The 15,000-nt window shown below is 42.4% G+C and overlaps 1 protein-coding gene across 1 annotated transcript in view; it reads right to left on the bottom strand.

The window, feature by feature from the left end:
- notch2 (notch receptor 2) overlaps nucleotides 1–15,000 on the bottom strand; it is an 83,591-nt gene that overhangs the window by 27,701 nt on the left and 40,890 nt on the right. The window contains 4 exon segments of the mRNA XM_034306697.2: nucleotides 1,700–1,933; nucleotides 2,095–2,217; nucleotides 4,300–4,641; nucleotides 6,450–6,715. Coding sequence (XP_034162588.2) covers nucleotides 1,700–1,933; nucleotides 2,095–2,217; nucleotides 4,300–4,641; nucleotides 6,450–6,715 — 965 coding nt within the window.

Genomic DNA, 15,000 nt, shown 5'->3' with positions numbered 1-15,000 from the left:
TGTGGCGATGTATAAAGACGGAATAGCGGTCTTGCTCTCTGATAAAGCAACAAAGCAAGCAGCCCAAATTTCATAAAGGATTTCCAAGAAGTTCTTACACATAACCTTAACCTCAAGGTTAAAAAACCAAAAAAACCAAACATTTTTTTCCCCGTAATCAAGCGAAGTTTAAAAAAGGAAATAGTGTGTGGGAAGACGCAGAACCAAAAACACACCAATGTTTGTTGCCAACAATCTAAAGCTCTGCTGCTGTGAACATATATGGTCTTAGAGAGCATTTAACTGGATGATCATGATTGATTTTGTGATCAAAAAACTTTCAAACTATAAAAACTAACTCAGTAAATCTCCGAAACATTAAATTTTTTTTTTTGCTTTTGTTTTTTTTTCCCCCTCATACACACATCTTAGTAATATATACTAGTTATTGGCTTAAATTGCTTATAGAGATGTTTTTTTTCCTGCTAGTGCAACAGTCTAATGCTTTAGCAGGATAAGTTTGTCCATCATAATCAAAAACATGGCACATCAGAAAAAAAGCACTGAGTGGTTGTGTTTATAAAACAACAGAAAGAAATGCCCATATATGGAAAGCTTTGATCAGGAAGAAGCGAGTCATTTTCATTCATAAAGTACATATTTCAAATATCATTTTAAACAGCTAGCTAGTATGAGCTGAGAATATTTCTAATTTATTGAATTTTTTATAATTCTCACTGTGAATGCAAGCTAGAATGCTAAGCTATGATAAATGGACATGCATATGTGCGGCGGTCTGGGAAAACCCATCAGATGTTGATGGAAAACGCCAAAAATGACGAACAAACCTTGCTTTGAGCAAAATCTGCTGAAAAGACATGGCTATTTTCTAACCTCGCCTTGGCGTTTGTCAGCAGTTAGTGTGCGTAAAACACGTGTAAAATGTCGCCTTTTTCACTTTTGATGGACGTTAAAATGCTAGAACTTTATTTCAGGTGGAGACGCATGAGAAACAGAAACATGTTTCGCTTCATGACAAAAGCCTTTAACCGTCAAAACAGTAGAAAATGTCAGAATTTGACCACGTGCAGGATTTTCCACACATGTCAGCACGCCTCTTCGGGTACGATCGTAAGATACGCCCATGCCTACGAGTCAAAAACACCCACGCTTTTTTCACACCACATTCTCGTACCGTATAATAGTAGCTGAGAAAGAAAACGTCAGCGCAAAAATGTGGATAAACAAAACACGATAAAGAGGAAACAGGCACGTCGTTCCGGAGAACCCTGGCGAATCGCGCTCGGGATCCGAGAGAGCGTCTGAGCGATTCAGTCTCGATCTGCTTGTGATTGAAGTCTATCGAGAATCGATTTGACTCTGAATCGACTCGGTGCAGGAAGTGAATCAAACACAGGAGTCATGCCACGTTGTAGCGCTGCAATGTGTTCTAGGAATCTGGACCGCCGAAAAAAGAGAAAACGTCACACGCACAATATTTTAAAGTAGTTACTCTTATAACAATCGAATCATTTATTGATTAAGTGATTTTTGCAATTTCTACAAGCACTTGCTTTGTTTGATTTTTACATCGCTGTATATACTGACCAATGAATGAAAGAGTTTTACTAGGAAAGTTTTTGATTCTTTAAGTGACGATGTGTGAACCGAACCGAACGGATCAATTTGACTCCGATTCGGACCCTGATCGGAGGCTCACCGGTCTTGCCGAAGGGGCAGTTGCAGAAGAAGGACGCGACGCGGTCGATGCAGGTGGAACCGGCCGAGCAGGGTCCGGCAGCGCAGTCGTCGATGTTCTCCGAACAGTCCAGGCCGCTCCAGCCGTTCACGCACACGCAGGTGTAGCCGCCGGGCGTGTTGCTGCACGTGCCACCGTTCTGACAGGTGTTGGGCTGCAGGCGACACTCGTCCACATCGTCCGTGCAAAACTGACCTGAAGGAATGTCAACAACAACAACAACAAAAAAGGCTTAACAAGACACAGGTAATGAATCTGTCAATGTCAATCATCACACACACCTGTGTTCATTTCTTTCCCTCTCTTTTACTCACACACACGAAATGGAAAAGAATAAAAATCCCGCAGGATCGTACCGGTCCACTCGGGCGGACACTGGCAGTTGTAGGTGTTCACTCCGTCCATGCAGGTTCCTCCGTTCTGACACTGATGATCCGGACAGTCGTCGATGTTCACCTCGCAGTTTGTGCCATTAAAACCTGATCGCAGACGCAGACGGAGGAACGGAAACGGGCGTTAATTTATTACAGAAATAAATCACATCAAATCCAAATCCTGTAATTGACTCCTACACTGCAGTGGTTTATTATCTCATCTCCCTGTCTCTCTCTCTCTCTCTCTCTCTCACACAGATCCTAATCATAATCACACTTTATTAAACACTCATCACTCTCTCCTGCTTTTTTCTTCTTCCATTATTTTTTTTTTTATAAATCGCTTTCCCACAGCTTGAGTTCTCGGCCTCGGGGGAGACGCCGGTCACGGCTTGCTGCCTTGTTGTGCCAACGCACTCGCCTTTAAACTCGAAACTCGGAAGAGGAATTTCTGTGTTTGAACTCCAAACGCATGAATGACACATTCAGCGCCGAGATAAAGGGAGAAGGAAGTGAGGTTAGAATGTGAGCACTAACAACAACAATACTACAGGACAGAAAAAAAAAATGATGTAGCACCTTCTTCATTCTCTGGGTCAGTTTACAACACACCAACATAAAAGGAAACAAGAACACAAAAATACAAAAATAAAACACACTAAAGCTGGGTTATCATTCTATACCTACTAAAAATACTACTGCTACTAACAAAACCAATAATACTGAAACTACTACTAATTAAAAATACTGAAACTGACAGTGAAAATACAACTAGTACTAATAAATGTAATAAGACTAAAACTACTACTACTAAAAATACTACTACTAATAAAAGTAATGTTACTGAAACTACTAATACCACTAATAATAATAATAATAATAATAATAAATGTTTTCTATTTTCTCTTTTTTAATTTTTTATTTATTTTCTTTCCTCTCCTACTCTTAGTAGCAACTTTAATAGCTCTTTTTCTTTTTTCCCTCCTCTCTTAGAAGTCGCTTGAATTAAAACATAATAATAATAATAATAATAATAATAATAACAATAATAATAACAATAATAATAATAATAATAATAATAATAACAATAATAATAATGATAATAATGATAATAATAATTTTTTTCTTTCCCTTCCATAACTTTCCCTCTCTTTTTTCCCCCTTGTCTCTTAGGAGTGAGTTTAAATTATTGTTATTATTATTATTATTATTATTGTTGTTGTTGTTGTCGTCTCTTTTCTCTCCTGTTTTAATTTTTTTCTTTTTTCCCCCCTTTTCTTTTTCCTCTCTCGCTCTCGTAGGAACGGCTTTGCCACTGCAACATGTTAAACGTGTTAAACGTTGTTAAAACAAACCGGCGAACCGTATAGGGTTCATTTGCGTCACGATTAAAGGTTGCGTTTTATTCATGGCGTTTGTTCGTCATCTGTAAAAACCGTGGAAAAGTAACGATTAATTACGGATCCTTGAAAATGGCGACGACTCTTTCTGAAGACGGTTTTGCAGATACAGGACTCAAGCTTTCTTTCCTCACGTCAGTAACAATGACAACAAATCACTGCTAAAAATGCCGTATGAATGCAATGCTGTAATTTAAACACCCACAGAAAACTTCCTGTAATCTCTGAGACTGGTTTCTATAGAGCTCAACTGCATATTAAAGAAAGTCCGATGCAGCCTGACTGTAAACGATACTGAATTTTTAGAAATAACGTCAATAATCCGAGTATTAATGTGAATGAATGTGCGTTTCAGGGATTGTTAAGCTGCATATCGTCTCAGTTTCAGTCTCATTCGTTTTTAATTCCGCCTCTAAAACAAGCTTAAAGCTTTAAACCGAAGCGCGACAGAAAAAAAACCACACAAAGCTCTAGCTTTCTAGCGAAGCGGTCGTCGTGCACGCTGTCCCCAAACGATCACAAGAAACCTGATTCTGTGTGCATCTTATCAAGCTTTTGTTCATTTCTGCTTTCTGGTTTCACGTGTTGTTGATTTTGGACTGTTTTTGATTCGTTTGTCTATTGTGTGGTCAACTTTCCTATTGTTAACCAAACCGTCGAGTACAACGTCCTTGATCCGTGATACTAATCCTCTCTGTGATCATATCGGTAACCTGTTTAACCCCCACCTCCCTCTCTCTCTCTCTCTCTCTCTCTCTCTCTCTCTCTCTCTCTCTCTCTCTCTCACCTGGAAGACAGTGGCACCAGTAGCTGGTCTCAGATGTCGGTCTGCAGGTTCCGCCGTTCATGCAGGGAGACGGAGAACAGGGGACGTACACCTTTTCGCAGTTGAAGCCCGTAAACCCGGCGGCGCAGTTGCAACGGTACGAGCCGGGGGTGTTCACGCACCTGCCACCGTTACGGCACAGCGACGGCTCCTGCGCGCACTCGTCCACGTCGTTCAGGCAGCGAGCCCCGTCGTAGCCGGAAGGACACGTGCAGGAGAACGTTCCGTCGGGAAGAGACGCGCAGGTCCCGCCGTTGGCGCACGGAGAGGAGACGCAGCTGTCCACTAGTTCACACCGCACACCTGAGAGAGACAAGTTTGCTTAAATTTGGCAAAAATTACACAAGATATCGACAGGGCACAAATAAAAACATAAAGACACTGACAAAAATTCACACTACAAAGAAGGAATAAAATTCAAAATATCTACAAAAATCTTTGTTTTTTTGCAACAGAGTCCTGTTTAAGTACGTCACGTAGCGTTTGCTTTGAGACTCCACCATTTTGTTTATACCATTTATTTATAATAAATTTATTTATAATAGGGAGGAACAGACAGGAAGAACAGAATGACAAAGAGGAAAGACAGACACAGAAGGGAACAGATAGAGAGACAGACAAGAACAGAAGGACAGAAGGACAGACAGAGAGACAGAAGGATAGAGGGACAGAAGGACAGAGAGACAGAGAAACAGAGACAAAAGGATAGAGGAACAGAAGGACAGAGAGACAGAGAAACAGAGACAAAAGGATAGAGGAACAGAAAGATAGAGAGACAGACAAAAGGATAGAGGAACAGAAAGATAGAGAGACAGACAAAAGGATAGAGGAACAGAAGGACAAAGAGACATACAGAAGGATAGAGGAACAGAAAAACAGAGAGAAAGACAAAGAGAAAGACAGAGACAGAAGGATAGAGGGAAAGAAGGACAGAGAGAAAGACAGAGAGGCAGAAGGATAGAGAGACAGACAGAAAGATAGAGGAACAGAAAAACAGAGAGAAAGACAGAGAGACTGAGAGACAGACAGAGAGACAGAAGGATAGAGGGAAAGAAGGACAGAGAGAAAGACAGAAGGATAGAAAGACAGAAGGACAGAGAGACAGAAGGATAGAGGAACAGAAGGATAGAGAGACAGAGAAACAGAGAGACAGAAGGATAGAGAGACAGAAGGATAGAGGAACAGAAGGACAGAGAGACAGACAGAAGGATAGAAAGACAGAAGGACAGAGAGACAGAGAAACAGAGAGACACAAAGATAGAGGAACAGAAGGACAGAGAGACAGAGAAACAGAGAGACAGAAGGATAGAGAGACAGAGAAACAGAAGGATAGAGAGAGAGAAACAGAGAGACAGAAGGATAGAGAGACAGAGAAACAGAGAGACAAAAGGATAGAGGAACAGAAAGATAGAGAGACAGAGAAACAGAGAGACAGAAACATAGAGGAACAGAAGGATAGAGAGACTTACAGAAAGATAGAGGAACAGAAGGATAGAGAGACTTACAGAAAGATAGAGGAACAGAAAGATAGAGGAACAGAAGGATAGAGAGACAGAGAAACAGAGAGACAGAAGGATAGAAGGACAGAAGGATAGAGAGACAGAGAAACAGAGAGACAGAAGGATAGAAGGACAGAAGGATAGAGAGACAGAAACATAGAGGAACAGAAGGATAGAGGAACAGAAAGATAGAGGAACAGAAGGATAGAGAGACAGAGAAACAGAGAGACAGAAGGATAGAAGGACAGAAGGATAGAGAGACAGAGAAACAGAGAGACAGAAGGATAGAAGGACAGAAGGATAGAGAGACAGAAACATAGAGGAACAGAAGGATAGAGGAACAGAAAGATAGAGGAACAGAAGGATAGAGAGACAGAGAAACAGAGAGACAGAAGGATAGAAGGACAGAAGGATAGAGAGACAGAGAAACAGAGAGACAGAAGGATAGAAGGACAGAAGGATAGAGAGACAGAAACATAGAGGAACAGAAGGATAGAGGAACAGAAAGATAGAGGAACAGAAGGATAGAGAGACAGAGAAACAGAGAGACAGAAGGATAGAAGGACAGAAGGATAGAGAGAGAGATAAGATGTATGTGCCGGTGATATGTACCTTTCCAGCCAGGAGCACACTGGCAGGTGTACCGGTCATGGGGCAGGAGGGAGCAGGTTCCCCCGTTGCTGCAGGGGTTCTTGGGGTAACATGGCGAGTTGTTCTGCACTTCGCAGCGTGAGCCGGAGAACCCGAGCGGACACACACACACAGGGCTACTGGGCGGGCCGCTGCTCGCCATCTTACAGCTCCCTCCATTCATACAATAATCCGGCTGACACAGGTCCTTATAGTGGCAGTACTCGCCCAGGTACCCCGGAGGACACCTACACACACACACACACACACACACACACACACACACACACACACACACACACACCACAGGAAAGCATATTTATTGTACTTTAAAATATTTTTTTCTTCTATTCAGTATGATCACAGTAATCATTCTGTGAAAGTGGCTCTGTGTGTGTGTGTGTGTGTGTGTGTGTGTGTGTGTGTGTGTGTGTGTGCGCGCCACACCCAATCAAAGGAAATCAACTTGTCAGAAATACAGAAACAGACAGTGATGCATGGAAATGCTAATTCAGCGCTAAACCCGAGAACAGAACACAGGAAGAAAAATATTTCAGGGGTCAAAACTGTGTGTGTGTGTGTGTGTGTGTGTGTGTGTGTGTGTGTGTAAAGCAGTCTGTCTGCGGGTACTGCTGAAGTTGTGTCAAAATCTGTGTCAAAATCTTACGCACATGGCGCATTTCTGAGCCATTATGTACACACATGCCAAGAAAGAGAGAGAGAGAGAGAGAGAGAGAGAGGGAGAGGGAAAGACTGTGTGTGTGTGGGTGTGTGTGTGTGTGTGTGTATTCCTGTAAGGTCACAGCAGGACGTGTATCTGCATTGCGTTACTTCACTGCAGACCTTCCAGAGTACGACACGAAAAAGAGAAATTACAGCGTTGCAAAACAGCGCTGGTGAAACTCCGCCACTCTGTTTCTCTCTCTCCCTCAATCCTCCAATCCGTCTCTCTCTCCTCTGTCCCTCTTTCTGTCTCTCTCTCCTCTGTCCCTCTTTCTGTCTCTCTCTCCTCCATTTCTATTTGTCTCTTTCTCTCTCTCTCGCTATTTATTCAATAAGCCCTGACCATTCCTAACTCTTATCCCACTCATTTTATTCAGTTATCTGTCTTCCTCTCATTCCCTCCACCTACTCTGAATTATTTCTATCATTCTCACTGCTCTGTCATTCTCTCTCTCTCTCCCACACTCATCTCTCTCCACACATACAGAACCACTTCTCTCTCTCTCCCTGTCCCTCCCCATCCCTCACTCGTTTCTTACTTGTCTCTCTCTCTCTCCCTCTTTCTCCCTCTCTCTCTCTTTCTCACTGTCTCTCATGTATCCCTTGCAGTTTTTCGCACTCTATCCCTCACTCATCTCTTACTTCTCTCACTCTGTCCATCGCGGTTTCCTTCCCTGTCTCTCTGTCCCTCACTGTCTCCCTCACTTGTCTCTGTCTCTCACTCGTCTTTCTCTCTCTCTCTCTCTCTCTCCCTTTCTCTCTCTGTTCTCTCATTCTATCTCTCACTGTCTCCTCTCCATCTGTCCCTCACACGTCTCTCTCTCTCTCTCTCTCTCTCTCACACTGTCTCTCACGAATCCCTTGCAGTTTTTCGCACTCTATCTTTCACTCATCTCTTACTTCTCTCACTCTGTCCATCACAGTCTCCTTCCCTGTCTCTATCCCTCACTTGCCTCTGTCACTCTGTCTCTCACTCATCTTTCTCCCTGTCCCTTACTGTCTTTTTGTCCCACTCTCTCTCTCTCTCTCTCTGTCCTTCACTCATCTCTCTCCCTGTCTCTCTCTGTCCCTGGCTGTCTCTCACTTATCTCTGTCTCTCACTCGTCTCCCCCCCCCCCCCCCCCCCCTTCTTTCTCTGGTCTCTCATTCTATCTCTCTCTCCCTCTGTCCCTCACGTCTCTCTCTCTCTCTCTCTCTCAATCTCTCTCTCTCTCTCTCTCTCTCTGGTGCATGCTGCGAGATGGTGGTTTATGGTATGAGAGCGAATGAGTGCTCTATTTCTGAAAACTTTTTTTTCCGCAGTGCTCTGAATCTTTATTTGAAGCACAATCACAACAAGGATTTTTCTCCCAGATGTTGACAAATTGATAGCATCTGTAGCAAAGACACAACGAACAGTATAATAAGATGAACTAGACTAAAAAAAGAGATACTGTTTAAAGAACCATCTAGCAAAGTTAGGGAAGTCGTCTCTTAGTCATGGGTCTAATGTCAGTGTGGGGAAATAAAGAGGACAGAGTTTATCTTTGTAAATGTTCATGCCACCAGTAATGGCAGTGAAAGGGTACAGCTCTTTGACGAAATAAAGAATTCACTACAACAGAGCGGCAGTAAATCCGTAGCGGTAATGGGAGGGGACTGGAACTGCACTACAGGCTTCACTTTAAACAGAAACAGGGAGGAACCACACCCACACCCACACTGCTAATGCGCTTGATGGACTTATCTGTCAGAGTGGCTGGGATGACATGGAGTGAAGGGAGGAAAATCGGGGCTTAAAACAAAACACACAAGTTCAAGTTAGTGATACAGTGATCACTGCAGCGAGACTGGACAGGTTCTACATCACTAAAACAAACAGAAGTAGAGTTTTTAAAGCTGTCATGTTCCCCACGGGTTTTTCAGATCATCACCTAGTCACAACAGATCTGATGATGTCTGATGCCAAAAAAGAACAGATTATACCGTCAATTTAATGCAAAACTGGATATAAAACTTCAGGGTGAGGAGTTTTGTGAAAAATTGTTTTTTTTTTTTTGGGAAGAGTGGATAAAACAGTCTGCTTTCTTGGTGGAAGGTGGGGAAAAGCACAAATTAAAGAAATAACCTTAGTAGAAAGTAAAATGTTTAGCAGGAACAACATTGGCATGGGCAGTCTAATGGAAGGGAGTAGAAAGGCTTTAAGTTCATTCCTTCATGAACAAGCCAAAGCAGCCCTAATAAGATCTCACATCTCCAGCATTAAGAACATGAATCCCTCCAGTGCCTTTTTCTTCAATCTCCCGAGAAAAGTAAAACACCAGAACCTGATGAATGTCGAACCCAGATGAATCAAGAACCAGGGTGACGTTCAAGCGCTGATCCATAACCTACCCATTTATGTAGAAGCTTCTTCAACACACGTCACCTGGACAAATGTGAGAAAACAGTCTCCAGTGGAGAAAAGCTGGACTGGAGTGTTTTTAGGAACAACAGACTTTCAAAACAGGAACTGGGAAGGGGTAGTGGAGAAGGTGAGCGCCAAGTTGTCTCAGCGGACTTGTGTCCTGCCCCAGTTGTTCTACGAGGGAGAGTACAAGGTCATCAACAACCTGATCATCTCCATGCTGTGGTATCATCTCACTCTTCTCGAACCCCCCCCAAAGACATTGATCAAGGAAGTCTAGAAGAGGATTCCAGGAAGTCTAGACTGGACAGGACTGGACTCATGCCTCTGTTCTCCATCTGATAGACCCATCCTCTCGGGTCAAAACCATACAACTGTAGAGAGCACAGAGGCTGGAGAAAAGCTGGCACGGCTTGTGCCTTACTCTAGCGCACAGAAAACCTGACCTACAACAAACACCTGTTCGTGCTGAACTTGAGGAAATTGGCCTGTCAGCAACAACTGGTCCAACTAATTTCTACCAGTCGGTCCTGAGAGCCTGGTCCTCAGTGTTGAACTGACACACAACCCATCCCAAGCACCGAAAAAGAGCCACTGTTCCACAATCCACTTATCCAGTCCAGAATGCTATCATACCACATACATCTGACAGCACTTCTGGAGAGCAGGAATTACCAAAATCAAGGAACTGAGCTCTGGTAACAACTGGAAGATGGCAGGTAAACTGTGCACAGAGACGGGGGTACAATCGGTTAGGGGTCACATGGGCAGATGTACAGTACTGTGCAAAAGTCTTAGGCACATGCAAAGAAATGCTGTAGAGCAAAGATGCCTTCAAAAATAATGAAATTAAATGTTTCTACATTTAAAAAAATACTATAAAGAGCAGTAAACAGTAATAAATGAAACAAAGTCAATATTTGGTGTGATGATCCTTCACTTTAAAAAATAAACAGTATCTCAGGTGCAGTGTGTGCAGTTTTATAAGGAAATGAGCTGGAAGTGTTACTGAGCATCTTGCAGAAGCAGCCACAGTTCTTCTGGAGACTTTGACTGTCGACTCGCTTCTTATTTCTGCAGCGAAACCCAGCAGCCTTCATTCTGTTTTTATCTGAAAAGTGTCTCTTATGGAATCTGCTGCTTTCTTTACTGACATACAAACATTTTTCTGTAACATTTCACTTTGTGCTGGAAAACTAATGTTTGGAATCTAAAATGTTTTTGCACTGAATCTATAATGTAGAAGTCAGAAAATAAACATCTATAACAAAGTTCGTACTAAAAAAAAAAATAAATAAATAAGGTGCCTAAGACTTTTGCACAGGACTGTCTATGATCTAAAGTACGTTTCAAAGCAAAAATCTGTTGTTTTACTAAATTTTATATTAGTTCAGACCAAGCTTGCTGCCTGGCTTACGAGAAAAAAAACGAAATGCAGGGGAGGTGGCAAAATGCTCACAGCGTTACTAAAAGCCAGACTCAAAGCTGAATTAGCATTTTTAAGATGACTCACAGGTTGCCAGAATTCTGTCAGGTCGAAATTTTTTAAAATTATTTATTTATACACGTATGTGTTTGTCTACCCACTACGTATTTAACAGTAATTTTTTTTCATCCTTGGAGAAATCTAATGAGTAATTAAAAGAAATTAAAGTCAAAAGTCTCTTTCTCTGTCTGTCTCTCTCTCCCTGTCCCTCAGTGTCTCTCTTCATCCCTCACTCATCTCTCTCTCTCTCTCTCTCTCTCTCTCTCTCTCCTTCCCCGTCTCTCACTTGCCTCTGTCTCTCCCTGCCCCTCGCCCTGAGTCATTAATAGCTGACATTTTTTTTCGGCAGTATTACTCAAGCATTCCTGTAAAAAGGGAACAGCAAGCGAGTTTTACTTAAGTATTACTTTAAAACCTGAGAGACGCAGAGAGAGGAAAAAACAAGCGATGTAAAAGAGGAACAGAAAGAAGACTAGCGTGCCATCAAAACATCAGAAACCACTGGATGATATAAAATAAAATTAGGGCGAATTTAACACCTTACCCAGCGAGCCTTCACGGTTGCCACTGTTCATGTGTGCTGCTGTTTATTTTTAATCACAATTTTCTCGCTAATTTTGTCATGTTCAGCCTCGTAGATGACACGACACGACACGTCTGCATGGAGGGAAAACTAACACGCTTCCACTGACACACTGCCTGAGGACAAGTGCTAACCATCCTGCTCTGTAGAAAGTCATGTTTACATTTAAAACTATTTAATCAAAATAATCCCTGAAATTTTTTCACATTTACGCATGCATTAAAGACCTTTCGCGTTTATTTTTTATATGCCTTGCATGATATTTTTTCTGCATGTATAGTATCAGGAGCTTTTAGTGACGTGCGAATGTCCTCACGATGATAGAAATGCCTGAAAGTTTTAAAGAACATTCGGCTTGCTTTTGTCTTGTTTAACAAAAAAAAAAAAACAAAAAAAAAAACGCAGATTTCTTTTTGTAATCTGATGTTGAGATTAAGCTTAGGGACGGGCCATGGCATTATTAACACTCCATACACACTGTAATACTAGGTGTGTGTGTGTTTGTGTGTGTGTGTGTGTGTGTGTTTGAGAGAGAGAGAGAGAGAGAGAGAGAGAGAGAAAAAGAGAGAGAGAGGGAGAAAGAGAGAGAGAGAGAGGTAGACTAAACACTCAAGTTTACCAGGAAAAGTTGAGTGTTTAGTCTGTGTGTGTGTGTGTGTGTGTGTGTGTGTGTGTGTGTGTGTGTGTGCGCGCGCGTGTGTGTGTGTGTGTGTGTGTGTGTGTGTGAGAGAGAGAGAGAGAGAGAGAGAGAGAGAGAGACTAAACACTCCAGTGTAACAGGGGAAAAAAAAAATTAGGTTAAAGTGTAATCTCTGCAGATGAGTCCTCTTACATAAACAAGGATTTGTTCTTGGACTTTCTTTCTTGCTAAAAGTTCTGACGCCCCCACACTTCAGACACCCACACACACACACACACACACGCACAAATACAAACACACACACTTCAGACACCCACACACACACAAATACAAACACACACACACAACTACACACACACACGAAGATCTTAAGATGAAGCATAACATAATTAGCCTGTTTGAGATTAGTTCAAGTACATGAGCATGACCGTTCTTGTCATGAGAGTGTGTGTGTGTGTGTGTGTGTGTGTGTGTGTGTGTGTGTGTGTGTGTGTTTGTGTGCACATGTGTGTAGAGTCGTGGTGTCCCACTGCAGAGTGTGAAAACACCCTCGGTGACCTGAAACCGGGGAAGAACTGTCACTCCAGGAAGATCTACATCCACTTTCCCTTTTGTGGCTAACTGGTTTTATTGGCTGCGTTAGCTCTGGTCCATCAAAGACACAGGAGGCTTCAGATTTAATCACAAAAGCAGGCATTACGATCTCATAACGTCATATTTCTTGACGTTTGTCACCTTTGTTGCACCGTGATTGCTAAACCAGCTTGACAGACGCGCCTCTTGAGTGTTAAGAAAACAGAATAAACAACCTCACACACACACACACACACACACACACACACACACACACACACACACACACTGTGAACGTCAATAAAACCATTTGGGAAACTCTTTGACCTCCTGCAACGTCAAATTCACACAAACTGACACACTGACACACGGAAAATCCTCGTTTCTGATTGGCTGACAGGCGTCGGACATTTTCTATTCATGATCCAAACAGAAATAACGCTAATTATGTGAAAGATCAACAACGAGATTCAGTGTTATTCAAGCGTTTTATTCGTCTTATATGACAGCAATTTGTCAACGCTATGATAGATTTTATTGTTTATTATCCGTTTATAGCTACATTTTAATGGAGTAATGTTAGTTCCTGTTCTCGCTTACGTTATAGCAGCTGTAAATATTCGTTCTCTTTTTTTTTTCTCGCGAAGTGAGTAAGACAAAAAGTAAATAAATAAACCGGGTCAGAGAAGTGATTCTGTGATGAAGTTTAAGGAGGTATGGGGTTAAGATAAAGGAATTGTGCAGGTTTGAACTCAGGGCCACCTTAAACGCTCAGACACCTGATCAAACACACACGGCTTCAACGTAAACACGCGACTAAACACGCAACTCGACACTTCTAACACACTCACACACACATACATACACACTCTCACACACACTCTCATACACACTCTCATACACACACTCTCACACACTCTCGCACACACTCTCGCACACACTCTCGCACACACTCTCGCACACACATACTCTCGCACACACATACTCTCGCACACACATACTCTCGCACACACATACTCTCGCACACACATACTCTCGCACACACACTCATACTCACTCACACACACACACACAACACACACTTCATACACACTCACACAGACACACACTCGCACACACACTCACTCTCATACATACACACACTCACACACTCTCACACACACTCTCACACACACATACTCTCGCACACACATACTCTCGCACACACTCTTACACACACACTCTCACACACACACTCTCACACACACACTCATACTCACTCACACACACACACACAACACACACTTCATACACACTCACACAGACACACACTCGCACACACACTCACTCTCATACATACACACACTCACACACACTCGCACACACACTCGCATACACACTCACTCTCATACATACACACACTCGCACACTCATACACACTCACACACACTCGCACACATACTCTCACACACACACTCATACATACACACACTCGCACACTCATACACACTCACACAGACACTAACACTCGCACACACACTCGCGCACACACTCGCGCACACACTCGCGCACACACTCGCTCTCATACACACTCACACTCACACAGACACTAACACTCGCACACACACTCGCACACACACTCGCACACACACTCACTCTCATACATACACACACTCACTCTCATACATACACACACTCGCACACACTCGCACACACTCGCACACAACTTTACACACCACTTCTAACCCTTTATTCTAGCTATTATATGTTTATTAAACAGATCCATGCCTGTCGTTCTTCTCTCCTTTCATCACACTCTTCCTTTCATTCTTTCTCTCACTTCCTTCTTTTGCTCTCTTCCCTCCTTTCTTACATCCTTTCGCTCTCTTCCTTTCTTTCTTTCTCTCTCCCCTTTCACTATATTAGTCACTATTTTTGCTATCTTCCATCTCTCCTTTCTTCCTTTTGCTCTCTTACTTTTTTCTTTCTTTGTTCTTTCAGTATTTTCTTTCCTTTCTTCCATTCTCTTTTCTTTCTCTTCCTTCCTTTCACTGTCTTCTCTCAATATCTTTCCTTTCTTTCTTTCTTTCTTCACTCTCTTTTTTCCACTGTCTTCTTTCTTTTCTTTCGCTCTCTTTCTTCCGGCCTTTCATTCTTCTCCTT

The sequence above is a fragment of the Pangasianodon hypophthalmus genome, chromosome 8 (genome assembly GCF_027358585.1).
Source record: "Pangasianodon hypophthalmus isolate fPanHyp1 chromosome 8, fPanHyp1.pri, whole genome shotgun sequence".
In the NCBI taxonomy this organism is placed as follows: domain Eukaryota; kingdom Metazoa; phylum Chordata; class Actinopteri; order Siluriformes; family Pangasiidae; genus Pangasianodon; species Pangasianodon hypophthalmus.
The sequence above is the reverse complement of the archived record's forward strand: the minus strand, read 5'-3'. Positions and strand labels throughout refer to the sequence as shown.